We start from the raw sequence: 24,006 nt of genomic DNA, 5'->3' as shown, positions 1-24,006 counted from the left end.
TAAGTTAGCTGATGTAATTGATGTCTTAAGCAGTCATTGTGCTGAAGATGTCGTCAATACTTGCATATATGTGGTCTGTTTATACATAATTCCACATGGTATGTAAGAACAATCTGGCAATTCTATCTGGTATATATGTGTAGTGAAACGTAATTCTCAGTTCAGATGCCCATCCCTGAAGTTGATATTTATGGTGTGCTTAGATTATATTTACTATGAAGCCAAATTTCATCTAAACAAATGGCCTAACTTTTTATATTTGTATAATTTTTATTTGGTAATGGCATATTGGTAACACTTTGAAGGGCATTTGTTCAGATGATTTGTGAAGAGTTTGTGTTATTTTCATTATAGACTATATCTCTGCTGAACTTTGATCGCATTTATTTTTTAGTTGATGTTTTTAATAACTTTGTAGTGTGGTTTGTTCCATTAGCAGTCTGAAAATTTAGCTATATATTGTGTTGACTCTATCATGATATTGAAGTTAGCAGTAGTTTGCATGGCTGTATGCCTGTACATGACACAATTCTTAGTAGGGTCTGAGTGGCGTTTTTTTTCCTGTGTTGCTTTATTATCCAGTAATGCACATAAATGTTTTTTGTTATGGCATGTTTTAGAACACATTTAAACCATTTTCATTATATTATCATATTGTTCAATTTGTCATATGTTGGACTGTTTATCTTCCATGGTGGTGCTCTAGCAAGCTAGTATAACTCAATTCTTGTATATTGAGAAATCTGTTGTCCAGTCTTTGTTCATTTAGCATGGAAATCAAAATGTTGCTGTTAAGGATGTAGGTGTTTCGTTGTGAAGTAGTATGATTGATGATAGTAGTAGTTCAAATTGTGGTCCGTTGTGAAGTAAGTATGATTGATTGTGGTAGTTCAAATTGTGGATTGGTGCATGTGTTGGTTGTTTGTTGTGCGGCTTGTGCCATTGGTTGAATCTGTTATGGTTAGGGGTGGAAAGAAAAGCTCGAGCTTTGGTTATCTAACACAGAAATGATATGGTGAGTTTGATGGTTGGTTTTGTTTTGAAATGATATTGTGAGTTTGATGGTTGGTTTTGTTTTGATGACTATTTTTTTTTTGGTCATGTTAAGACAAGTTTGCACGGCTAGTCAAACTTCCAGAAATACAGCGAGGCCACTGGTTCGCAGTTACGAGCTGCTTGTGACCTGTTTGTGAGGAGAGATTCATCTGGACCAGCGATGAACACCGATTATTTTAATCTTGCCTTCTGTGTTGATCGTATATTAGGCCACCAACCACCGTTGATTTGGTTTAGTGCTTACTGAGCACCGGATGTTATCTTGTGTCAACGGTGCCCCGTTCATTATTCAAGTTTCAACAAGAATACTAAGCCATCTCAAAAAACGAACAAACAAGAATAAGGTTTACATTTTGCATCATCAATATGAGTGTAGTTTGCCAACTTCGGTATACACGTACTGTTTATCTGTTTCCCAACGCCAACGCGCATCGACAGCAATTAAAAAATAACCTGGCATTTGAATTGAAAGAATTTGGTATCAATCAAAAGAATGGCTTCACGCTTTAGCTTGTCTGCGCGGCATGCATGATTAGTAACTGTGTGTTACACTTGCAGTTAACGTGGAAAGTTGGTCTTTGTGCTGCTGTCTCTTTCCCAGTAATGCCACAAGAACCAGAATCAGAATTACCCCCATCTCCTTTTTATTTCAGGAGATGAAATGAGGAACCACGACAGTAAAAAAAAAAAAAACAAAAAAAAAACAGAGGGGAAAGCACAAGGAAACTTCCCAACCCTCAAACCATTTCATGGCGATGAAATGAGGATCTAACCACACAGAAATCCCAAACCATTTCACCTCCATGAAATGAGGAGTTCCTAAACCCCAAGCGGATGATGATGCCTCCCTCATTCGGAGCAGGAGGAGAAACCCCAAGGAAGGATCCAACGCATCCTCTTCTTTTCTTTGTTCGTTTATTGCACTTGTTATTGGGGGCGAATCTACCATAGCTAATCGACGGTTCGAGTACCCCTATCTGGCTCTCCTGGAGTTGTTTCCTTGCAAGCGCTTGGAGACCAAGAACACTGCCTAGTAGCTACTTACTCTGTTTCACAATGTAAGTCATAGAGTACTAGAGTTCAGTGACATTGTCCAACCTCTGTTTGAAATAAATTAAAAGTAGAGTATTGTTCAAGCTCCCACGCATTCCCCAGTTTGCTCTGTGGTGTTGTTGCCAGGACTGTGGGGGCGGTTTGCTGTTGCTAGCATGGACAAATTTTGATCACTCGCATGGTCTTGGCAAAAGCAGCGCAATAGCCAGCAGATGAAGCTAACAACAGCCGAAACTACAAGCGCAGCGTATTTTCCCCTCATGTATTAAACTATTGAATGATCTAGTACATCTTTGGTACTTAATAAATGCATTTTCGGTTGATCGTAGGGATACCAATATGTGCTCTTTATTAATATCCAGAGTTGTTGCTTCGTGAATTTTTCTTAATGTCTACAGATGACATTCCCTTTTTTTAGATAATACAGATGACATTCCTATCACCCAACATCTGTATGCACTTATTTGCAAGGAAACTCTGTCGATCGTAACATGCCCTTCATGTCAGCCATTGGGTAAAGCTGGTTCTTCTTGAGCCGCATGCCTTCAGCATAAAGCAGTAGATGGAGGTTACTAGTTGGTTTGTTGGGTTGCGGTTGATACTTGAGCCGTCTCAGCTTCCTGCTCAGCTCCATTGGTGTCACCGGACACATCGACGACCATCTTGGAGACACGGAACATGGCCAGGTGGATGTCACCTGCAATGCAAAAGAGGAACAAGCACAGTCTGAATTAATGTCTGATCACAACGAAGAAGAAGCAAGAGATGCTGTGAGTTGCATGGATATATGCAGTAATAGTAAGTAGTCCTACCTCCTTCCCTAAATGTTTGACGCCATTGACTTTTTTAAACATGTTTGACCGTTCGTCTTATTCAAAAACTTTTGTGAAATATGTAAAACTATATATATACATAAAAGTATATTTAACAATAAATCAAATGATAGGAAAATAATTAATAATTACTTAAATTTTTTGAATAAGACGAACGGTCAAACATATTTAAAAAAGTCAACGGTGTCAAATATTTTAAGATGGAGAGAGTAGTACCAAAGATGAGGAGGCTGCCGGGATCGATGGGAGTGGGGAAACCAGGGGTGAGGCGCCTCTCCTTGATGTAGGTGCCATTCGTGCTGTCCAGGTCAGTTACCAACAGGCTCCCCTTTTTCTTCTCCAGCCGTGCGTGCGTCCCTGAAACTGCAATTTTTCATGCCATTCCACTCCATTTCAGTTCATTTGCAGCAACTTATATAGTTAGCTACATCTACACATGTCTGATGGATTATGGACAGAGCAATCAAGTGAATGAATGAGCTTCTGAATACACCCTTCATTTCGAAATGTTTGACGCCGTTGATTTTTTAGCACATGTTTGACCGTTTGTCTTATTTAAAAAATTTAAGTAATTATTAATTCTTTTCCTATCATTTGATTCATTGTTAAATATATTTTTATGTAGACATATAATTTTACATATTTCACAAAAGTTTTTGAATAAGACGAACGGTCAAACATATGCTAAAAAGTCAATGGTGCCAAACATTTCGAAACGGAGGGAGCATATGCTACTACCTGTTGCGATAGACAGGACGATGTCGGCCTGTTCAGGAACCCGACCCACCGTCACCGCCGCCTCCTGCACACACAACACAAACAGCCGGCTGCAGTTAGCATGGTTACATGGCATGGATATCCAGAGAATTTACTGAAGGTACGAACAAAGAGATACATACAAAGGTATGGCTAAAAAGAAAAATTGATGGGGGCAAATGCCCTCGCTCTATACATTAGATCAGTTCTTGTGTGCTTACAACTCTTCCCAAGAAGGGCTAAGAATAATTTTCTACCAACACTCAACACAAGTTTCTTCTACTATTTCATTTGAGAGGCTAGTGTGCTTATCTTTTGTTCCAAAAAACAAGTTGCTAATTATAGTTCTAGGACCATAAAAAAACACGATCGATTTCATGTGTTAGAAATTGTTAATTATTGAGGTTCGTACCCATCACGTTGATCGAATGTTAGAAATTACTCGCTCCGTTTCAGATTATAAGACATTTTGACTTTGGTTAAAGTTAAATTGTTTCAAATTTGACTAAATTTATAGACAAATATAGTAATATTTATAATACTAAATTAGTTTCATCAAATCAATAATTGAATATATTTTCATAATAAATTTGTCATAGGTTGAAAGTATTACTACTTTTTTCTATAAACTTGGTCAGACTTAAAACAGTTCGACTTTGACCAAAGTCAAAACGTCTTATAACCTCTAAAACGGAGGTGATATTAGTTAGGGAGGTTCTTGCCCATCACGTTGGATGATGACAGAAAGCAGTGGCACATTGAATGACGGTACATCTCCATAATTAATTCCTAACCAAGTTGAAGTGCATATGAGGAATCTACTGAACTTAAAGTATCTGCGAGGAAGTGTGGAGTTGCCTTGGCTAGAAAACCCTCTTGCCTTCCTTGTTAAATTATACTGTACATTATATTTCTCGTTGTAGTAATATGAGGGAGGGAGTTGAAGGCATTCAACACCTCACGTCCCTCCAAAACCCGTGGATACAAGAAAGCCATATGCCCTCGAGAAGCTGTTGGAAGCACGGGGGAGCTAGGATGATCTCTAAAATACATCGTGCTCCATCGTGGGCTCACCTCGCTCCAACACCTCAACTTTGGTTTCCTGCCCCTGTGCTCATCATGCTACTAGAATCACTCGGGCAACTCTCTACACAACTGCTTTCTAGCCAAATATGCCTTGGCCTTTAGTCCTTTCCCAACTCCATACAACGCCTTACTTCTTTATATGATTTGCTGATTAGTTGCATACTTGCTTTGAGTAGGTGTTACAAGGTCAGGGGAAGGACTGGCACATCCTCTCCCACATTTGTCAGATGTAGATATTAGATAATTAGGATATAGATTAGAGATAAGACAATGAGGTCACAACATTCCGCTGATCGTGGTCGCATGCATCAAGGCGTCCATACATGTATGTTATTTTATTAGTCTCTCCGTTTCGAAATATTTGACACCGTTGACTTTTTAGCACATGTTTGACCGTTCGTCTTATTCAAAAACTTTTGTGAAATATGTAAAATTATATGTCTACATAAAAATATATTTAACAATGAATCAAATGATAGGAAAAGAATTAATAATTACTTAAATTTTTTTGAATAAGACGAACGGTCAAACATATTTAAAAAAGTCAACGGCGTCAAATATTTCGAAAGGGAGGGAGTACATTGTTATCACTAATGTCATCTTTCATTGCATATATGTCAGGCCCATACTTCATCTCATTTTCCACCCTCCTGGTGGAACAGAGTACACATGCATATGGTGACCGGTGAAATCAATGAAGCAGCTAATTTGCTGCTACTCATTATTTTGACCGCTGAGATACACGATAAGTGGACGAGATTGTCACTCACCTGATTTTGAAGTTAGTTACTACCTCTGTTAAAAAAATATAAGCGCATATGTGACTTAAAACTTGTACTACAACAAAAACACTAGGCTGTGTTCGTTTGGGATGGTTGGGAACCAAACTCCTCCGCACGGAAAACGGAGCGATCTATTTTTTAAAAAATAGAACAATATGATTTTTTTAAACAACTTTCGTATAGAAGCTTTTTACAAAAAGCACATCAAAATAGCAGTTTGAAAAGCGTGCACGCGGAAAACGAGAAGGGGAGTTGGGAAAAGGGGAAACAAACTGAGTCTTAATTGTATACCAATTGAGATTCCCCGTAGTACCTGTTAACGATCAAATTTGGTAATATCGGCATCGGAGATGAAGATGGGATCGAAGCGGAATCAAAGATAAGGGTTGTTGCGGAAACAGAGCAAGAGTCGGCTGCAATCCAAATCGGCTACGGTCAGGATCGACAGAGTTTGAGTCGGACAGGGCTAGCCGATACAGCCAATTCCGACAATGCGACTCGGTGTACGTCATCGGGTTGAGTTAATGTACTTCATGGTGATTGCCGCGCAAGGATAGAGTCCCGAGAAGGTAATTGTATCTATTAATTAGGATATTCTATGTAATTTCCTTAGAGATATGTTTGGGCAAAAGTCTGCCGTAAAGACTTATGATATCTTAGAGTTTGTTAGAGATAATAGTCGTGTCCGGTATGGACATATCTTGTAATTCTCGGGTATAAATAGACCCCGAGCCCTATGTAAAAACAACACACGTTCAATACAATCTCGGCGCATCGCCACTCCTTTTGCTTTAGTTTTATTTCGACGAGTTCTTGCTTTCGGGTTGAGCTGCATCGGTTTCGATCTTCAACAAGAGGTAAAACTTGTTATGGCGGTTTGCGTTCTCGGGATTAGTGCTTCCATCTTTATGATACTCTAATCTTGTTTATGTAATTCGTCGAGTTATCATATATCTTACATAATCTCTAGCAATACCGTTATCTAACCTGCAATCGGCTAACATCTGTCGGTAGAGGGCAGCCGATTAGGTTAGATATCGATGTTTATTTAGATTATATAGGATATCTACCACTCTAAGAAACTTCCAGCGGCTTGATTGTCTAGATATTGTTCTTCTTTTCATACTTAATGCTGCATCAGTTGAGTTTGATCTATTAAGTCGTGCTTAGAATATCAATCTCTAGCCTGCCTTTTGGTTGCCGATTAGGGTAGCATCAGAGTTTCAGCCGATCTTACCTGATTTAACTACTTTTATCCCATATGCTTGATTGATATGTTAAATCCCCCCTTTATATTAAGATCTTATTGCATTTAAGTATATTAAGCTCCTGTTTGGTATATTCTGCTTGTTTTAATATCTTAATATAGAGTGGTATCGGAGTAGTAGCCGATACACGCTAGATCTATCTGATCGGCTATGCTATGAATATATATAATCTCACTATTAATATATATTTCGATCTAAGTGATTTATACTGTCTCGGCAAGGCGACCAATCTATCCCAATCACTTGATTTAAGTATATATTGATATAAGAATTGTATATCATCAATATCTACAGCCGATCGAGTAGATTTAGTTCTGATTTGCTTATTAATACTTGCCGATTGATGTACATATGACATCGGCCTAAAATAAATGATATGTCATCGGCACCTAGCCGATCGGCTATCATTTATTGATTTAACCATGGTTTTCTTTGTCTTTATTTCTTGTTGATTGCAGGATCAAATCAACTGGCACGCTCACACATCCGAAGGCGAGTTTTGGACCTGCACTGGAGTTAAGCAGATCTCCCAGGCCTCGTGTTTTCTGTCAACATGCTTTTGGCACGCCCAGTGGGACTGATTAAGAGTCAAATTACAATCTTCCTCATGGCCGAGAAGCTGCCACCGTCACCATCCTCGGCTAGCCCAGGTTCCTTTAAGGAAAAAAAATCTAGAAGCTAGGCTTGAATGACATCAATGAAGGGAATATTGTGATTGTCGATCCGGAAAAGTTCACACCTGATCAGAAGAAGGATTTCGAAGCAATGATGCAACAAGCATGAGATCAATTCTTAAACTCATTCATGCAGACTCGCAAGGGAACATTTGTTCAGAAGTACAAGATAAAGGTAGTCCCTGACGAGCCTGAGACGAGCGCTTCTTAGGAAGGAGAAGGAAAAAGAGCCTTAGATGAATCGGCTCAACCAAGTGACAGAGGTGCTACAGATGGCTCGGCTCAAGGGAATCAGGGTGACAACTCTCAAGGGGTACATGGAGTTCAAGGTGATGGTGCTCATGGGCCACAAGGAGGAAATCTTATTCAGGATGGTGAAACAGCACAAGATTTCTTCAGCAATTTTCAAGATCGAGTGGATTATGCCGTGCACAATGCTTTGATCAATCAGTCTGGGGTGTTAGTCAACACCTTGTCAAACATGCTGAAGTCAATAGACGATGGATCAATAGCTAAGCATCAAGCTGCAGGCCCGGTTTATTTGTAAGGAGGTGTCTTTCTAAATTGTCGGCCTTTGATCACCGGTACTCAGCCGCCTGCTCAAGCAGTTCTTCCAATTGCACCATCAGCTCAGCCGACAGCACCGCCATTGACTCCACCTGCTCCATCAGCATCGGCACCAGACCAGCCGGTTAATCCTCGACTATTGATGAGGGAGCAGCCGCAGCATAGCGGGCAGGCGGCAAATCAGCTAACACAAGATCAGGTGGCTGCCATGTTTCTACCCCCCAACCTACTGTTAATTCAATTCAGCAACAGCTGATTCAACAGACGCCACCAAGGCAACAGGTTGTGCAGCCAATTCAACAAACACCACCAAGACAACAAACTATGCAGCCAATTCACCAGCAAGGCTTGATGAATCCATCAGCTGGACGACACGTCCTGAATCAGGTTGTTCCAGAGCATTTGGTTCACCATGCGCAGCCAGATCATACGGTGATGCCTCAGGTTGTACCTGAGCATTTGGTGCAAAATATTCAACCAAATTACCAGAATTACCAAGGGGGCAATTTGAATTATCAATATCAACCTCCTTCTCCGCAGGCCCAATATCAGCAAAGGGGGTTAACCCAACCTCAGTTTGCTTCTCAGTATAATCAGTTCGAGCCAATGCAGCAACAGTCGCAAGGAGCAGCTCAGCAACGACCATGGGCCGATGTGATTGCTGATGTGATGAGGGAACAATTTGGGCTTAAGACAAAAGATACTGGAAACTTGTATCAGCAACCTTACCCTGAGTGGTTTGAGAGAGTTCCTCTTCCTAACCGATTTAAAGTTCCAGATTTCTCTAAATTTTCGGGACAAGATGGTGTGTCAACTTATGAACACATTTGCCGATTTTTAGCTCAGTGTGGTGAAGCATCGGCTGTAGATGCTCTAAGAGTTAGGTTGTTCCGGTTGTCGTTGTCTGGATCTGCTTTTACTTGGTTTTCTTCTTTGCCGTATGGGTCAATCAACAGTTGGACCGACTTGGAGAAGCAGTTTCACAGCTATTTCTACAGTGGAGTTCATGAGATGAAATTATCCGACTTAACAGCGATTAAGCAAAGGCATGATGAACCTGTACATGAGTATATTCAGAGATTTAGGGAGATGAGGAATAAGTGCTTTAGTTTGAGTTTGATTGACGCCCAGTTAGCAGATCTGGCTTTTCAAGGCATGATTGCTCCGATTAGGGAGAAATTCTCATCTGAAGATTTTGATAGCTTGTTACATCTTATACAGAAAGTAACATTGCATGAACAGAGGTCTGCAGAAGCCAGGAAGAACTCTAAGAGGGTTAATCATGTTTGTCCTTACATGTATGGGTCGGATGACAATGATGATGACTCTGAAATAGCTGCAGCCGAATGGGTAAGGAGTAAAAAGGTTATACCGTGCCAATGGGTAAAGAATTCTGAAAAAGAGGAGAGGTATGATTTTGATATTACCAAAGCTGACAAGATTTTTGATCTGTTACTTCGAGAGAAGCAAATTTAGCTCCCCGTAGGTCATACAATTCCATCGGCTGAGGAATTAGGCAAAAAGAGGTATTGCAAATGGCATAATTCTGGATCTCATTCTACTAAAGATTGCAAAGTTTTCAGACAGCAGATTCAGGTGGCCATTGAGGGAGGTAAGATCAAATTTGATGATTCCAAGCGGCCGATGAAGGTTGATGGTAATCCTTTTCCAGTTAACATGGTGTACACAGCTGGCCGAACAGCCGATACAGGATGTATGAGAGGTTTTCAGGTGAATTTGGCTAAAGTTATAAATAAATATCAGAGGAAATATGACAAGCAACAGGAGAGGCGTTATGAAGAAGATAATGGTGGTTTCGATCCTCATTGGGGTTGTGAGTTCTTTAGGTTCTGCTGGAATGAAGGTATGAGGTTACCATCTATCGAGGAATGTCCTGGGTGTGGTGAATTCGGCTAAAGTTATAAATAAATATCAGAGGAAATATGACAAGCAACAAGATAGGCTTTATGAAGAAGATAATGGTGGTTTCGATCCTCATTGGGGTTGTGAGTTCTTTAGGTTCTGCTGGAATGAAGGTATGAGGTTACCATCTATCGAGGAATGTCCTGGGTGTGGTGATATTGCAGAGATTTCCAGCCGATCGTACAATGGAGGCAATCGGCCAAAGCAAGCAAGAGTTCCTGTTCATCAAAGATTGGGCCCGGTGAATCAACATGGTTACTTGGAGGATGACGAGCATAGGAAGACTCAGTGGTGTCCTTCTGGCATTTTTACAAAGAATCAGAAAAGAAGGGTTCAAAGGTTGAGGAATGGGGAACGCTTCTAGGAGGTTGAGCAAGAAATTAGTCATCGGCTGAGGAAGGCAAAACCAAGGCGGGAGTGGCGCATTAAAAATCCAGCTCCTGAAGCCGATGATGTTGCAGTCGATGAGGCAAAGAGGTTGGCAAAAGGGAAGAGTGTTGTAACGGCATCAGTTAACATGGTTTTTACTTTGCCAGTCGAGTTTGGGATCGACCAAGCCGATGTTGATGAGGTGAAAGAGGAATCGGCTAAGTTGGATTTATCGCCAGAACATGCAGTCTTTGAAAAGCCTGAGGGGACAGAGAATCGGCACCTCAAGCCGTTATACATAAATGGCTATGTCAATGGGTAGCCGATGTCTAAGATGATGGTCGATGGTGGGGCTGCGGTAAATTTGATGCCTTATACTACGTTCAGAAAGTTGGGTAGAAATGCCGAGGATCTCATCAAGACAAACATGGTGCTCAAGGATTTTGGTGGCAATCCATCGGTAACAAAGGGTGTTCTAAATGTGGAACTGACAGTCGGTAGTAAAACTATTCCTACCACGTTTTTTGTCATCGATGGGAAAGGTTCTTACAGCTTGTTGCTTGGAAGGGATTGGATTCATGCCAATTGTTGTATTCCTTCGACCATGCATCAATGCTTGATTCAGTGGCAAGGCGACAAGATTGAGATTGTGCCAGCCGATAGGTTAGTTAATGTTGCCAGTGCCGATTTAGCTCTTTGGGAGATGGATGGCCTTGATTGTTTATCCGGGAATGTTTGGGATGGAGATTTTCTAAAAGTGTCCGATTCTGATATACAGCCAAATTGAAGATGGAGAACCCAAACTATTACTTTGAGGGCGTCGTGGAGGGTTCAAGCGTCTACACCAAGGACATAGTAGATGATCTCGATGACAAGCAAGGTCAAGGTTTCATGTCGGCTGATGATTTAGAAGAAATAGATATAGGTCCAGGTGATCGACCAAGGCCGACATTTATTAGCAAGAATTTATCTTCAGAGTTTAGAACCAAGCTGATAGAACTTTTGAAAGAATTTAGAGATTGCTTCGCTTGGGAGTATTATGAGATGCCAGGACTTAGCCGATCGATCGTTGAACATCGGCTACCTCTGAAACCAGGGATTAGACTGCACCAGCAGCCTCCGAGGAGATGCAAAGCCGATATGCTTGAACCTGTCAAGGCTGAAATCAAACGTTTGTATGATGCTGGTTTTATTTATCCTTGCCGATATGCTGAATGGGTTTCTAGTATAGTTCCTGTTATCAAGAAGAACGGCAAGGTGAGGGTATGCATTGATTTTAGAGATTTGAATAAAGCTACCCCAAAGGACGAATATCCAATGCCAGTGGCCGCTCAGTTGGTTGATGCTGCTGCAGGGCATAAGATATTAAGTTTTATGGATGGAAACACGGGATATAATCAAATCTTTATGGCCGAAGAAGATATCCATAAGACGGCTTTCAGGTGTCCTGGTGCAATTGGCTTGTTTGAATGGGTTGTAATGACTTTCGGCTTGAAGAGCGCTGGAGTATATCATGACTTAATCGGTTGGTTGGTTGAAGTCTATATTGATGATGTGGTTGTTAAATCAAAAGAAATAGAGGACCACATAGCCGATTTGAGAAAGGTTTTCGAGAAGACCAGGAAATATGGTTTGAAGATGAAGCCGACAAAATGTACTTTTGGTGTATCGGCTGGCCAGTTCTTGGGATTTCTTGTTCACGAGAGGGGGATTGAAATAACTCAGAGAAATATCAATGCGATCAAGAGAATTAAGCCTCCGGAAGATAAAACAGAGTTGCAGGAGATGATCGGCAAAATTAATTTTGTTCGAAGGTTTATTTCTAATCTGTCCGGAAAGTTAGAACCTTTTACACCATTATTGAGATTGAAGGCCGATCAGCAATTTACTTGGGGGGCAGAACAACAGAAGGCTTTGGATAATATTAAGGAATATTTGAGTTCTCCTCCAGTGTTGATTCCTCCGCAAAAAGGTATTCCTTTCTGGTTATATTTGTCGGCTGGTGATAAGTCAATCGGCTCGGTCTTGATTCAGGAGCTAGAAGGAAAAGAGAGGGTTGTGTTCTATTTAAGCCATCGGCTCTTGGATGCAGAGACTAGATAGTCTCCTGTGGAGAAATTATGCTTGTGTTTATATTTTTCATGTACAAGGTTAAGGCATTATTTACTCTCCAATGAATGCACTGTTATATGCAAAGCCGATGTTGTCAAGTATATGTTGTCGGCTCCTATTTTGAAGGGAAGGATTGGAAAGTGGATATTTTCATTGACTGAGTTTGATCTTCGGTATGAGTCGTCAAAGGCGATCAAAGGACAAGCTATAGCCGATTTTATTGTTGATCATCGTGATGATTCCATCGGCTCGGTTGAGGTTGTGCCATGGACTTTATTCTTCGATGGGTCAGTCTGTACTCATGGTTGTGGTATCGGCTTGATTATAATTTCCCCTCGGGGGGCGTGCTTTGAGTTTGCCTATACTATTAAACCTTATGCAACTAATAATCAAGCAGAATATGAGGCAGTTACTCAAGGAAGTTGAAGCCGATACTATTGAAATCGTGGGGGATTCTTTGTTAGTAATCAGTCAATTGGCAGGAGAATATGAATGCAAGAATGATACGTGATCGTTTATAATGAGAAGTGCCAAGAACTGATGAAGGAGTTTAGGTTGGTAACTTTGAAGCACGTATCTCGAGAGCAGAATATTGAAGCTAATGATTTAGCCCAAGGGGCATCGGGATATAAGCCGATGATCAAAGATGTTCAGATTGAAGTTGCTGCCATAACAGCCGATGATTGGAGATATGATGTCCATCGGTATTTACGGGATCCATCTCAGTCGGCTTCTAGGAAGTTAAGATATAAAGCGTTGAAGTATACATTGTTGGATGATAAGCTTTATTATCGGATGATTGATGGGGTATTGCTTAAGTGTTTGAGTATTGATCAAGCAAAAGTTGCAATCGGTGAGGTTCATGAAGGGATATGTGGCACTCATCAGTCCGCTCATAAAATGAAGTGGTTGCTTCGACGTGCCGGGTTTTTTTGGCCGACGATGCTGGAGGATTGTTTCAGATATTATAGAGGTTGTCAAGATTGTCAGAAGTTTGGAGCGATCCAGAGAGCGCCAGCATCGGCTATGAATCCTATTATTAAACCATGGCCTTTTAGAGGTTGGGGAATTGATATGATCGGCATGATTAATCTACCCTCGAGTAAAGGACATAAGTTTATATTGGTGGCAACTGATTATTTTACCAAGTAGGTCGAGGCGATTCCTTTAAAGAAAGTTGATTCTGGGGATTCTATACAGTTTGTTCAGAAGCATATAATCTATCGATTTGGTATCCCTCAAACCATTACGACCGACTAAGGTTCAATTTTCGTATCCGATGAGTTTGTTCAGTTTGCCGATAGCATGGGAATTAAATTGTTGAATTCTTCACCGTATTATGCACAAGCTAATGGGTAGGCCGAGGCATCTAATAAGAGCTTGATTAAATTGATTAAGAGGAAAATTTCTGATTATCCTCGGCAATGGCATACTCGGTTAGCTGAAGCATTGTGGTCTTATCGGATGGCTTGTCATGGATCGATACAGGTTCCTCCTTATAAACTTGTTTATGGTCATGAGGCTGTTTTGCCGTGAGAAGTTAGAATCGGCTCGAGAAGAACGGAGTTGCAAAATACTTTAACAGCCGATGAGTATTATAACCTTATGGCCGATGAAAGGGAGGATTTGGTTCAATCGCGGTTACGAGCCCTTGCAAAGGTTATTAAAGATAAGGAGCGAGTTGCCCGGTATTATAATAAGAAAGTAGTGCCCAAAGATTTTTCGGAAGGTGAACTTGTATGGAAGTTGGTTCTGCCAATTGGGACTCGGGATAGCAAATTCGGCAAGTGGTCGCTGAATTGGGAAGGACCGTTCCAAATTCATAAGGAGGTATCTAAGGGAGCTTACATATTGCAAGGACTTGATAGAATAGTTTATGGCAGAGCACTAAATGGCAAATACTTGAAGAAATATTACCCCAGTGTTTGGGTTAACGCATGATCGGCTAGTGTTGCCGATACATGATAGCCGATGTGTTTGCATCGCCTTAAGATGGCCGATATTGTTATATCGCCCTTAGTTGTTTTTCAATATTGTAATCGGTTGTGATTTGCCGATGTACAATGGCCGATATGGTTATATCACCCTTAGTCCAAATTATAATTTTTTTTCAATGTCTTCGTCATTACAAAATTAGGGGGGCACATATATATGTATGCATGAGATGCAGATTACAAAAATTTAGAAGCTCGATTATGTTCAGGATAAACATTGCGAGTATTTTAGCCGATTACAAAAAAATTTCTAAGGTCTATTACACGGAAAGTCATTGAGACAAATAGCGCTGGATAGCCGATATAGCTCTCTGCCTAATCTGTTCTACTTCTTCTATGGCTTGGGCATCTTGAGCATCGGTTCCAGGAATGACTTTCAAAGACTTGGTCATATCAGCAACATTCTTGATAGCTGATTTTAACCTTGCTTTTTGTTCTTTGATAGACTGTGGGAGATCGGCTAACTTCTTATGCTCTAGATCCAGCTCGGCATTGCATTCTTGAAGTTGTGCCAAGAGTTCAATCTTGCGAGCTTCAAGCCGATCAATATTGGATTTGATCGGACCTTCAGATAACCGATCATTCTTGGCTTTCTCTTCATGAACAAGCTGCCGATTGGCCTGGATTGTGGCTTCAATGTCTTTGCACTCTTGACGCTCGGCTAATCTCAACTTGGCCTTTTCTAGCTTAAATTGATGCTGCTCAAGATAAACAACTAGAGTAAGGATGTCGGCTAACTCATCTGGGATTTGAGCTTGGACCTCATGAAGCCGAGTCCTAATTGATCCACAGTCGACTACCAGGCTATCTAGTGACGATGCCTCTAGCCGATGAGAGATATCTTCAAGAGTTTTCTTCACGTCATCGGACAAAGGAGATAGAGTTTTGCTAGTGGTGTCAGCTTCTGTCTCTTTATCGAGATAATCTCTGATATCAAAAGAGAAAAGATCGGCTAAGACCTGCAGTGATGATTTAAAGAGAGTTAGAGATCAAATAGGCATAGCCGATCTGCATATGTTGGTCATAAGAAACCTACTGGGATAGCAAGAGCAGTTGGTTGAACTTCTTCTTCTATATGATGACTCCCTGCAGCCGATGGGGTCCGATCACTTGATGATTGCTGAACAGGAGGAGAAGGAGGGGAAGGAGGCTGAAAATAGACAAGTGTTATACAAAATCAGATGAGATTAACTGATGAAAGAATTAAGACTATTTTACTGGTGGAGCTGGTTTAGATGTCATTGCAGCCGATTTCTTCTTCACAGCAGTCTTCTTTTTCTGCAGTTACCAAGTATGTGAGTAATCGGCCATAAAGTGAAATGATTACAAAAGTGGTCAGAGAAAGCTGCTTACTCTTGAAAAGTGAGCTAGAGCAGAAGGAGTTGGAGGGGCCTGCTTAGGCGAAGCCGATGGTGTTCTTTCAGTATCACTCACTTCGGCTGCGGTTTGGTTGTGGACCCCCGTTTTTATAACAGGAATCAATCGTGTAAACAGTACCATTTCCCTGGATCAAGTAGTCTAGTACACACGAATTCATAGCTGAAATACCAAATGCTCATACACGAGAGTCTTGTGCGAATTATTACAACATAAGCCCGCAGGCATTGTCTTAAATCATCGGACCGAGCGGTCCGGAATACAACCAAAAGCAGAATTAGATGAGGCAGCGGATTTTAGGCAGCGGCATGCCATTGCCACAGGCAACGACCGTACTAAGACCTACTGGGCGCCTTCGTCTTCCTCACCCTCCTGGTAGTACGCGTAGGGATCCTCCGAAGCTTCATCTCCGGCCTCTGATTAAGTTTGTATATTGCAAGGGTGAGTACCAACCGTACTCACCAAGCCATCACAACAACAATGCACATGATAGAGGTATTCCAAGGATGGCTATGGTTCTTTTGCATAAAGCCAGTTTTGTAATTCTTTTCACAAGCCTAAGACCTAGCATTGACTGATCAAATTTTAGTACCATTGTTCATATTTAAACAACGACGGTTCTGTCCACCATCCATTGTGTTCCCAAGGATAGCTTCCCGCCATTGAGTCGTCATGGTTTTCTGAGGACGTCCACATTCCCCCTTCTCAGGAAGTGGCTCCCACAGCATAAAAATTCGTCATGCAACAACCCATCCCACACAAGTTAAGAATTTAGAAACTAGCCAAGTGTAATACATGTCCCGGTGCTCAATAACCGCGAGCACGGCTATTCGAATAGATTTAGTTTACTCACACTGCAGTGGATGTACACTTTACCCGCACTCCGCGACTGCTCAACACATGAGCCTCGTCCCAACACATGAGACGCATCACGGCAAAGCTTTTTGATAACCTCGCATTGGCAGTACCCGCTCCATGAACCTTATATCCTCATGCACTCTAGGCGTACACGGTTTCTAGCAGTGAGAGGAGTTCTGGCGCACCCGGGAAGAAAGGACTCACACATGCATTAAGTTATAATTATGTTTAAATTCTCACATGACAGTCCTACCGATGGCGGCACCACTGTAGACACCCGCCTCACGGTTCTACCAATGGCTGCCCCACCGTAGAGCCCCTGCCTCACACATCAAGAAACCACTATGCATGGATACTGCCTCCGCTCATCTATCTACTCCGCTAGGTCTATACCCATACGAGAAGTGCGGTTGTACGGGGGTCGTTTCATGCTTAACTTTATGGCTTGGTCCTTAATTGACCGGGGACGGTACTAGCCTTTTCCGGATACCACCCAAATCCTCCGTCCGCCCCAGTCGAAAACAGTTGTTTAATTTTATTTCTCCTTTCACAAATCATGTCATCAACATCATGGCAATGTGGCGCTCATGTCTCCACATGCCGCATCTCAATTACCTTCCCAAAGGTAATTGCCCAAGCATATAGCATTTGATAAATATGAGTATGCATGATTCTAGAGTGGCATCTCTAAGCATTTGTCATAGTTGACTAGGGACTCATACGTAATCATGGTTACAAGGGAATAAGGGTAAACAATAATCACGGTATGGCATATTCACAAATAGGATGTTCATCATTGCATGCAATTTTATTTGTAAACAAAATAATTTCGCAATTGGGATCAACATGTTCAAAGAATAGTGATGACTTGCCTTGCTCGAGGTCTTGCGGGTCTTGGCCTTCACCCGGATCCGCGGCTCCCTCGGTCTCTATAGTTACGTGCGTAAGAACAATTTGAATTCGATTAGAATTCAAACAAAATCCAAATAATGACCGAATTGAAAAACGAGCGCGGGAGGTGAATTCTATATAGGCTACTTTATTTGCGTAGTGGAATTATTCTTCTCCCTAAGATATTTTGTAATTTATAGTCATGTCCTAAGACTCATCGAATTGTTGAGTTCTTAATCACATGTAAATTATTACCGCGAAATTGATTTCTTAGGGAGATTACTAAAAACAATCTATAATCTATAGGAGTTCATCCAATTATAATTTCATTAATCCTATATTTAAATGCTAGTACTTTAGGTATTTAATTAGTAAGAATTCATCTAACTATATTTTCATTAATCCTATAATTAAATTCTAATATTTGTAAATATTTTGAATTTCCCCCTAAATTTTTCCTTTCTTTTCTTTCTCTCTCTCTTTTCTTTTCTTCTCTTCTCTCTCTTTTCTTTTCTTTTCTTTTCTTTTCTCTCTCTCTCTTTTCTTTTCTTCTCTTCTCTCTCTCTTTTCTTTTCTTTTCTTTTCTCTCTCTCTCTTTTCTTCTTCCCCCTCCCGGCTCCTCCCTTCCTCTTCCTTTCTCGGCTCTTGCTCCACCGGCGGCGACGGTAATGGACGCGAGGGGGGGGCGGCGGCTTACCGACGGCGGCGCTGGCGATGGCGGCGACGGCGACGATGGCGACGGCGGCGCAAGGCGCGGCGCGGCGCGGCGGTTTTGTGGCGGCGGCGTGGCGGCTCTAAGGTGGTGTAACACTCTGAACATTCGACCGACAAAAATCTAAAAATGCGGACCTTCAAAAACTTTTTGAATAAATTGCATCATGCCGATTTTATTCGATTATTTTATTGGATTTTGATTTCGGAGTTTATAAATCGCGAATAATGGATAATTAACTAGGAATAAACCCTAAAAATCGAATTAACTAAATAAATAAAAATAAATATAATTTAAAATGAAGATTAGGTGGATAGAGATAAACAAAATGTTATCGCGACCATATTTGTACCAATTAAACTTAAATGCGATGGGAAAAGTAATTAACTCTAATTAAAAATTCAAAATAAATTATATAAATACAATATGAGTAAATTAATCTAGGGTGGATTCATTAGTTAAAATAACACAAATATTGATTAAACTTCATATATACAAAAATTAGGAATTATGGAATCAAATTCAAATAGAAAATGGGCTAAAATCGGGAAAAATAGGAAAAATCACTATTCATCGACCGCCAGGTGTTCGATCGCGTTCCCTAGCCCTAGCCCCTCCGCTGCCTCGCACCCCGCGCGCCGCGCGCCACTCCGTCTCCCCTCTGCCGTCGCCGTCGTCATCACCGCTCGTGCCGCCGTCGCCTCGCCGCCCGCCTGTCGCCATCGCCGCCTGCCGCGTGCGCCGCGTCGCCCGCCCGTCGCTCGCGCCGCCGCCGCTGTCGCGCCATCACCGTCGCATCGTCGTCGGCCTCGCGCCTTGAGCCGCCGCGCGCCCGTCCCCTCGCGCTTGCGCCCCGCCGCGCGGCCGTCCCCTCGATGCCGCCCCGAGCCTCGTGCCGCCCGCCGTCGCGTCGCCGCTGCCGCCCGTCGCGTCATCCCGAGCCCCGTGCCGCCGCCTCACGCCCCGCGCCCGTGCCGTCGCGCGTCGCTCGCCGCCATCCCGTCGCGCCGTCCCATCGCCGCTGCTGCCGCCCGCCGTCGCGTCGCCGCTGCCGAGCCGTCGCCGTCGCTGCTCCGCGCCCCGCGCCGCGCCGCGCGCCGTTCCGTCACTGCGCGCCGTCGCCACCGCTGTCACATCACGTGTCGCCGCAGCCGTCGCGTCGCCTCGCGCCGCGCGCCCCCACCTCGCGCCCCGCGCCGCCGTCGCGTCTCCCCTCTCCCCTTATCTCTTCCCCTCCCCCTCTCCTCCTCCCCTCTCTACAAATACCCCTATCTCTCCATTTTCCCCCACCCCATCTCACCCTTCCTCCCCTCTTCCCTCTCCACCGCGCCGCCATTCCCGTGCCGCTGCGCCGCCGCTCTCGTGCCACCGCGCCGCCATTCCTGTGCTGCCGCGCCACCGTTCCCGTATCGCCGCGCTGCCGTTCCCGTGCCGCCGCTCCCGCGCCACCGTGCGCCACCGTCACCGCTGCCGCCGCCGGTGAGCCGCCCTCCTTTCCCCTCGCGTCCACCGCCGCCACCGCTCGGGTGGGAGAGAGCCGAGAGAGAGAGGGAGAGGAAAAGAGAGGCCGGCAGAGAGAAAAAGGAGAGGAAGAGAGAAAATAAAGAAAAAGAGAAAGAGAAAAAAGAAAGAAAAAGAGAAAGAGAGAAAAGAAAGAAAAAAAAACAAAAGAAAAGAAAAGAGAAAAGGGAAAAAAAGGAAAAGGAAAAAAAATAAATAGAAAATTTGGAAGAAAATTAGGGAGGTTAATAATTTAGAAAATTTAAAATAATTAGAATTTAATTATAGAATAATTATGGTCGTCTTGCAAAATTTAATTATTCTTGGTAATTTCTAAAAGAAATCAATTCGCAGTAGTGATTTAGATATAATTAACAATTAGATGAATCTTTATGGACTATTATAGATCATTTTTGGATAATCTCTATAAGTAATCGATTCACGGTAGAAATTCGGATTTAATCGCTAGGAATTTTAGACGTATATTATATTTAATCGTTTAGTCATAGACTAAATTAAAACGTATAATATTATCAGATAATTTTAGGATTCCGTCCGACATTTAGCTCGCGATAGAAATTTCTAACCTATTATATGGATATAATGCTCGGGTAGATTAAATTAAAAACTTACGATAACAAAATATTTATACCGCAAAATAGTTTAGGATATTAAAAATCGAAATTGGGTTTGCCCTAGTTTGCGAATAGTAGAGTTAATATAAAAGAATCAACTTTCGCATTCGACTTCCATTTGGATTTATTTGGATTTTTATTTGAATTCTAACCGAATTCAAATCGTTTCTTCGCACGTAATTTTAGAGCCCGAGGGAGTTGCGGATCCAAGCGAGGACCAAGACCCGCAAGACTTTGAGCAAGGCAAGTCATCACTATTCCTTGAACATGTTGATCCCAATTGCGAAATTGTTTTGTTTACAAATAAAATTGCATACAATGATGAACATCCCACTTGCGATTATGCCATGCCTTGATTATTGTTTACCCTTAAATGTTTGTAACCATGTTTACGTATGAGTCCCTAGTCAACTATGACAATTGCTTAGAAATGCTATTCTAGAATCATGCATACTCATATTTATCAAATGCTATATGCTTGGGCAATTACCTTTGGGAAGGTAATTGAGATGCGGCATGTGGAGACATGAGCGCCACATTGCCATGATGTTGATGACATGATTTGTGAAAGAAGAAATAAAATTAAACAACTGTTTTCGACTGGGGCGGACGGAGGATTTGGGTGGTATCTGGAAAAGGCTAGTACCGTCCCCGTCAATTAAGGACCGAGCCATGAAGTTAAGCATGAAACGACCCCCGTACAACCGCACTTCTCGTATGGGTATAGACCTAGCGGATTAGATAGCCGAGCGGAGGCAGTATCCCTGCATAGATGGTTCACCCCTGAGTGAGGCAGGTGCGCTACGGTGGGACAGCCGTTGAGGTAGGGCCGAGAGGCGTGCCCTACATCGGTGTCGCCATTGGTAGGACTGCCATGAGTGTGTATGAGAGAGAACTTAACTTGAACCATAATTTAATATGTGTGTGAGACTTCTCTTTCCCGGGAGCGCCAGAACTCCTCTCACTGCTAGAAACATGGACGCCTAGAGTGCATGAGGATTTAAGTTCGTGGAGCGGGTACTGCCAATGCGAGGTTATCGAAAAGCTTTGCCGTGACGCGTCTCATGTGTTGGGACGAGGCTCATGTGTTGGGCAGTCGCGGAGTGCGGGTAAAGTGTACATCCACTGCAGTGTGAGTAAACCAAATCTATTCGAATAGCCGTGCTCGCGGTTATTGAGCACCGGGACATGTATTACACTTGGCTAGACTCTAAATTCTTTAACTTGTGTGGGATGGGATATTGCATGATGATTTTTATGCTGATGGAGTCACTTCCTGAGAGGCGGGAATGTGGGCGTCCCCAAAAAACCATGACGACTCAATGGCGGGAAGCTATCCTTGGGAACACAATGGATGGTTGACAGAACCGTTGTTGTTTAAATATAAATACTGATACTAAAATTTGATCAGTCAATGCTAGGTCTTAGGCTTGTGAAAAGAATTACAAAACTTGCTTTGCGCAAAAGAACCATAGCCATTCTTTGAATTCCCCTGTCATGTGCATCATTGTTGTGGTGGCTTGCTGAGTACGGTTGGTACTCACCCTTGCAAATATAAAATTAATCAGAAGCGGGAGATGAAGCTTCGGAGGATCCCTATGCCTACTACCAGGAGGGAGATGAAGACGATGGCGCTCAGTAGGTCTTAGTTACGGTCGTTGCCTGTGGCAATGGCGTGCCGCTGCCTTAACTCCGCTGCCTTACCTACTTCTATTTTTGGAATGTATTCCGGACCGCTTGGTCCGATGATTTAAGACTGTGCCTGCGGGCTTATGATGTAATAATTCGTACTAGACTCTCGTGTATGTGCACTTGATATTTCAGCCATGAGTTCGTGTGTACCAGACTACTTGATCCAGGGAAATGGTACTGTTTACATGATTGATTCCTGTTATAAAAACGGGGGTCCACAGGTGGCGGCGCGGCAATCACGACGACGGCGGCGCGTGGGGAGAGGGAAGGGGAGGAGAGATGGGGTGGCCGGGGTGGAGAAGAGGAGGGGGGGGGGGGTGGCCGGCTTTATAGGGCGCGGGGAGGGGAAGAGAGAAGGGAAGAGGGGAGGGGTGGTGACGTGACATTGGCACGGCGGCGCGGGGCGCGAGAGGGGGGGGCGCGGCGCGAGGCACGGCAGCGGCGTGACGCGGCAGCGGCGGAGGCGACGGGCGACAGCGACGGGACGGGCGCGCGGCGCGGCGACGCGACGGGCGACAGCGATGGCGACGGCGCGGCGACGTTGGCGCGGCGCGGCAGGGGCGGCACGGGGCTCGGGGGCACGGCGCGGCAGGGGCGGCATGCGGCGCGGCGCGATGGCGACGGCCGGCAGCGGTGGCACGGGGCTCGGGGCGGTTGCGGCGCGGCAGCGGGGCAGGGTTAGGGCTAGGGGACCTCGTCGAACACTTTAGGTGCAATGAACAGTGCCGTTTTCTAATTAACCCGATTTTGGCCCATTTATTATTTAAATTTGATTCTTTAATTCCCAAATTTTGCATAAATGAAGTATACTCAATATTTGTGCCATTCCAATCCATGGATTCATTCTAGATTAATTTATTCCATGTTTTATATATTATTATTGTAATTTACTTGAATTTAATTAGAGTTAATTCTCATTCCATTGCTTTTAAATTTGATGGATATAAATATGGTCGTAATAATATTTTACTCATTTCTATCCTCACCAAATCTTATTTTAAATTGCACTTTAATTATTTACTTTGTCAATTTACTTTTTAGGGTTTATTCCTAACTAATTATCCATTATTCGCGATTTATAAACTCCGAAATCAAAATCCAATAAAATAATCGAATAAAATCGGCATGATGCAATTTATTTAAAAAGTTTTTGCAGGCCCATATTTTTGGAATTTTGATTTTTGTTGGTCGAATTTTCAGGGTGTTACATTGGTCAACGTCTTCCTCGATTTCCTCTTCATCCAGAGCTTGTTCAATGGATGGATCTAGGGCAGGCAGATCATCAGCTGGTTTAGCTTTCTTTGTCTTAGTCTTCTTCTTTGGAGCCGGGGCTAAAATATCTACAGCCGATGATCTGGTTTTCCTCTTCTTGCCGGCATCGGCTGGTTCTCTGGTGAGCCCTTGAAGGAGAGCTGAAGTCTTGGGGGCATCGTAGCCGATGACAGGGAGAGATGGCCCACCTCCATTAGGAATCAAGCCTGGGGCATACGCAATGTCTTTACCACTATTGCTTTGACGAGGAGGGGAGGATTCTGTTGTCTACAAATCAAAAAGAAGATTAGTTAAGATTAGTCGGCTAAGCAGTTATTCAAATGAAATCAAGTGAGTTGAGACTTACTTGAGGGACAACATCTGGGAAGAGGTCTGTCATGTACATTGAAGCATGTTGATGAAACAGATGCAACTTCCATTCACCCCACCATCTGTCGAAGTTTCTACTTATGAATTTTGCCAACTCTATGCTTTCAATGCTGCCCAATGGAGGTCCCTGAAGGTTGAGCAGCCGATCCATCATTAAGGTTGATGAAATCTCTCCTCGGCATTGGATCTTATCGGCAAAGAATAAGCCGATTGGGAGTTGGCCCATT

General features: G+C 42.9%; 1 protein-coding gene across 1 annotated transcript; it reads right to left on the bottom strand.

Moving 5' to 3' along the window:
* Window positions 1-2,461: 2,461 nt before the first annotated feature.
* On the bottom strand, window positions 2,462-8,721 carry LOC127757328 (uncharacterized). The gene is made up of 4 exons (XM_052282837.1): window positions 8,399-8,721; window positions 3,681-3,769; window positions 3,159-3,305; window positions 2,462-2,806 (listed from the first exon to the last, which is right to left on the bottom strand). The coding sequence occupies exons 1-4, from the start codon at window positions 8,719-8,721 to the stop codon at window positions 2,682-2,684; spliced, it is 684 nt and encodes a 227-aa protein (XP_052138797.1). The 3' UTR covers window positions 2,462-2,681.
* Window positions 8,722-24,006: the final 15,285 nt, after the last annotated feature.

This window comes from Oryza glaberrima, chromosome 12 (assembly GCF_000147395.1).
Source record: "Oryza glaberrima chromosome 12, OglaRS2, whole genome shotgun sequence".
NCBI classification, from domain to species: Eukaryota; Viridiplantae; Streptophyta; class Magnoliopsida; order Poales; family Poaceae; genus Oryza; species Oryza glaberrima.
The sequence above is the reverse complement of the archived record's forward strand: the minus strand, read 5'-3'. Positions and strand labels throughout refer to the sequence as shown.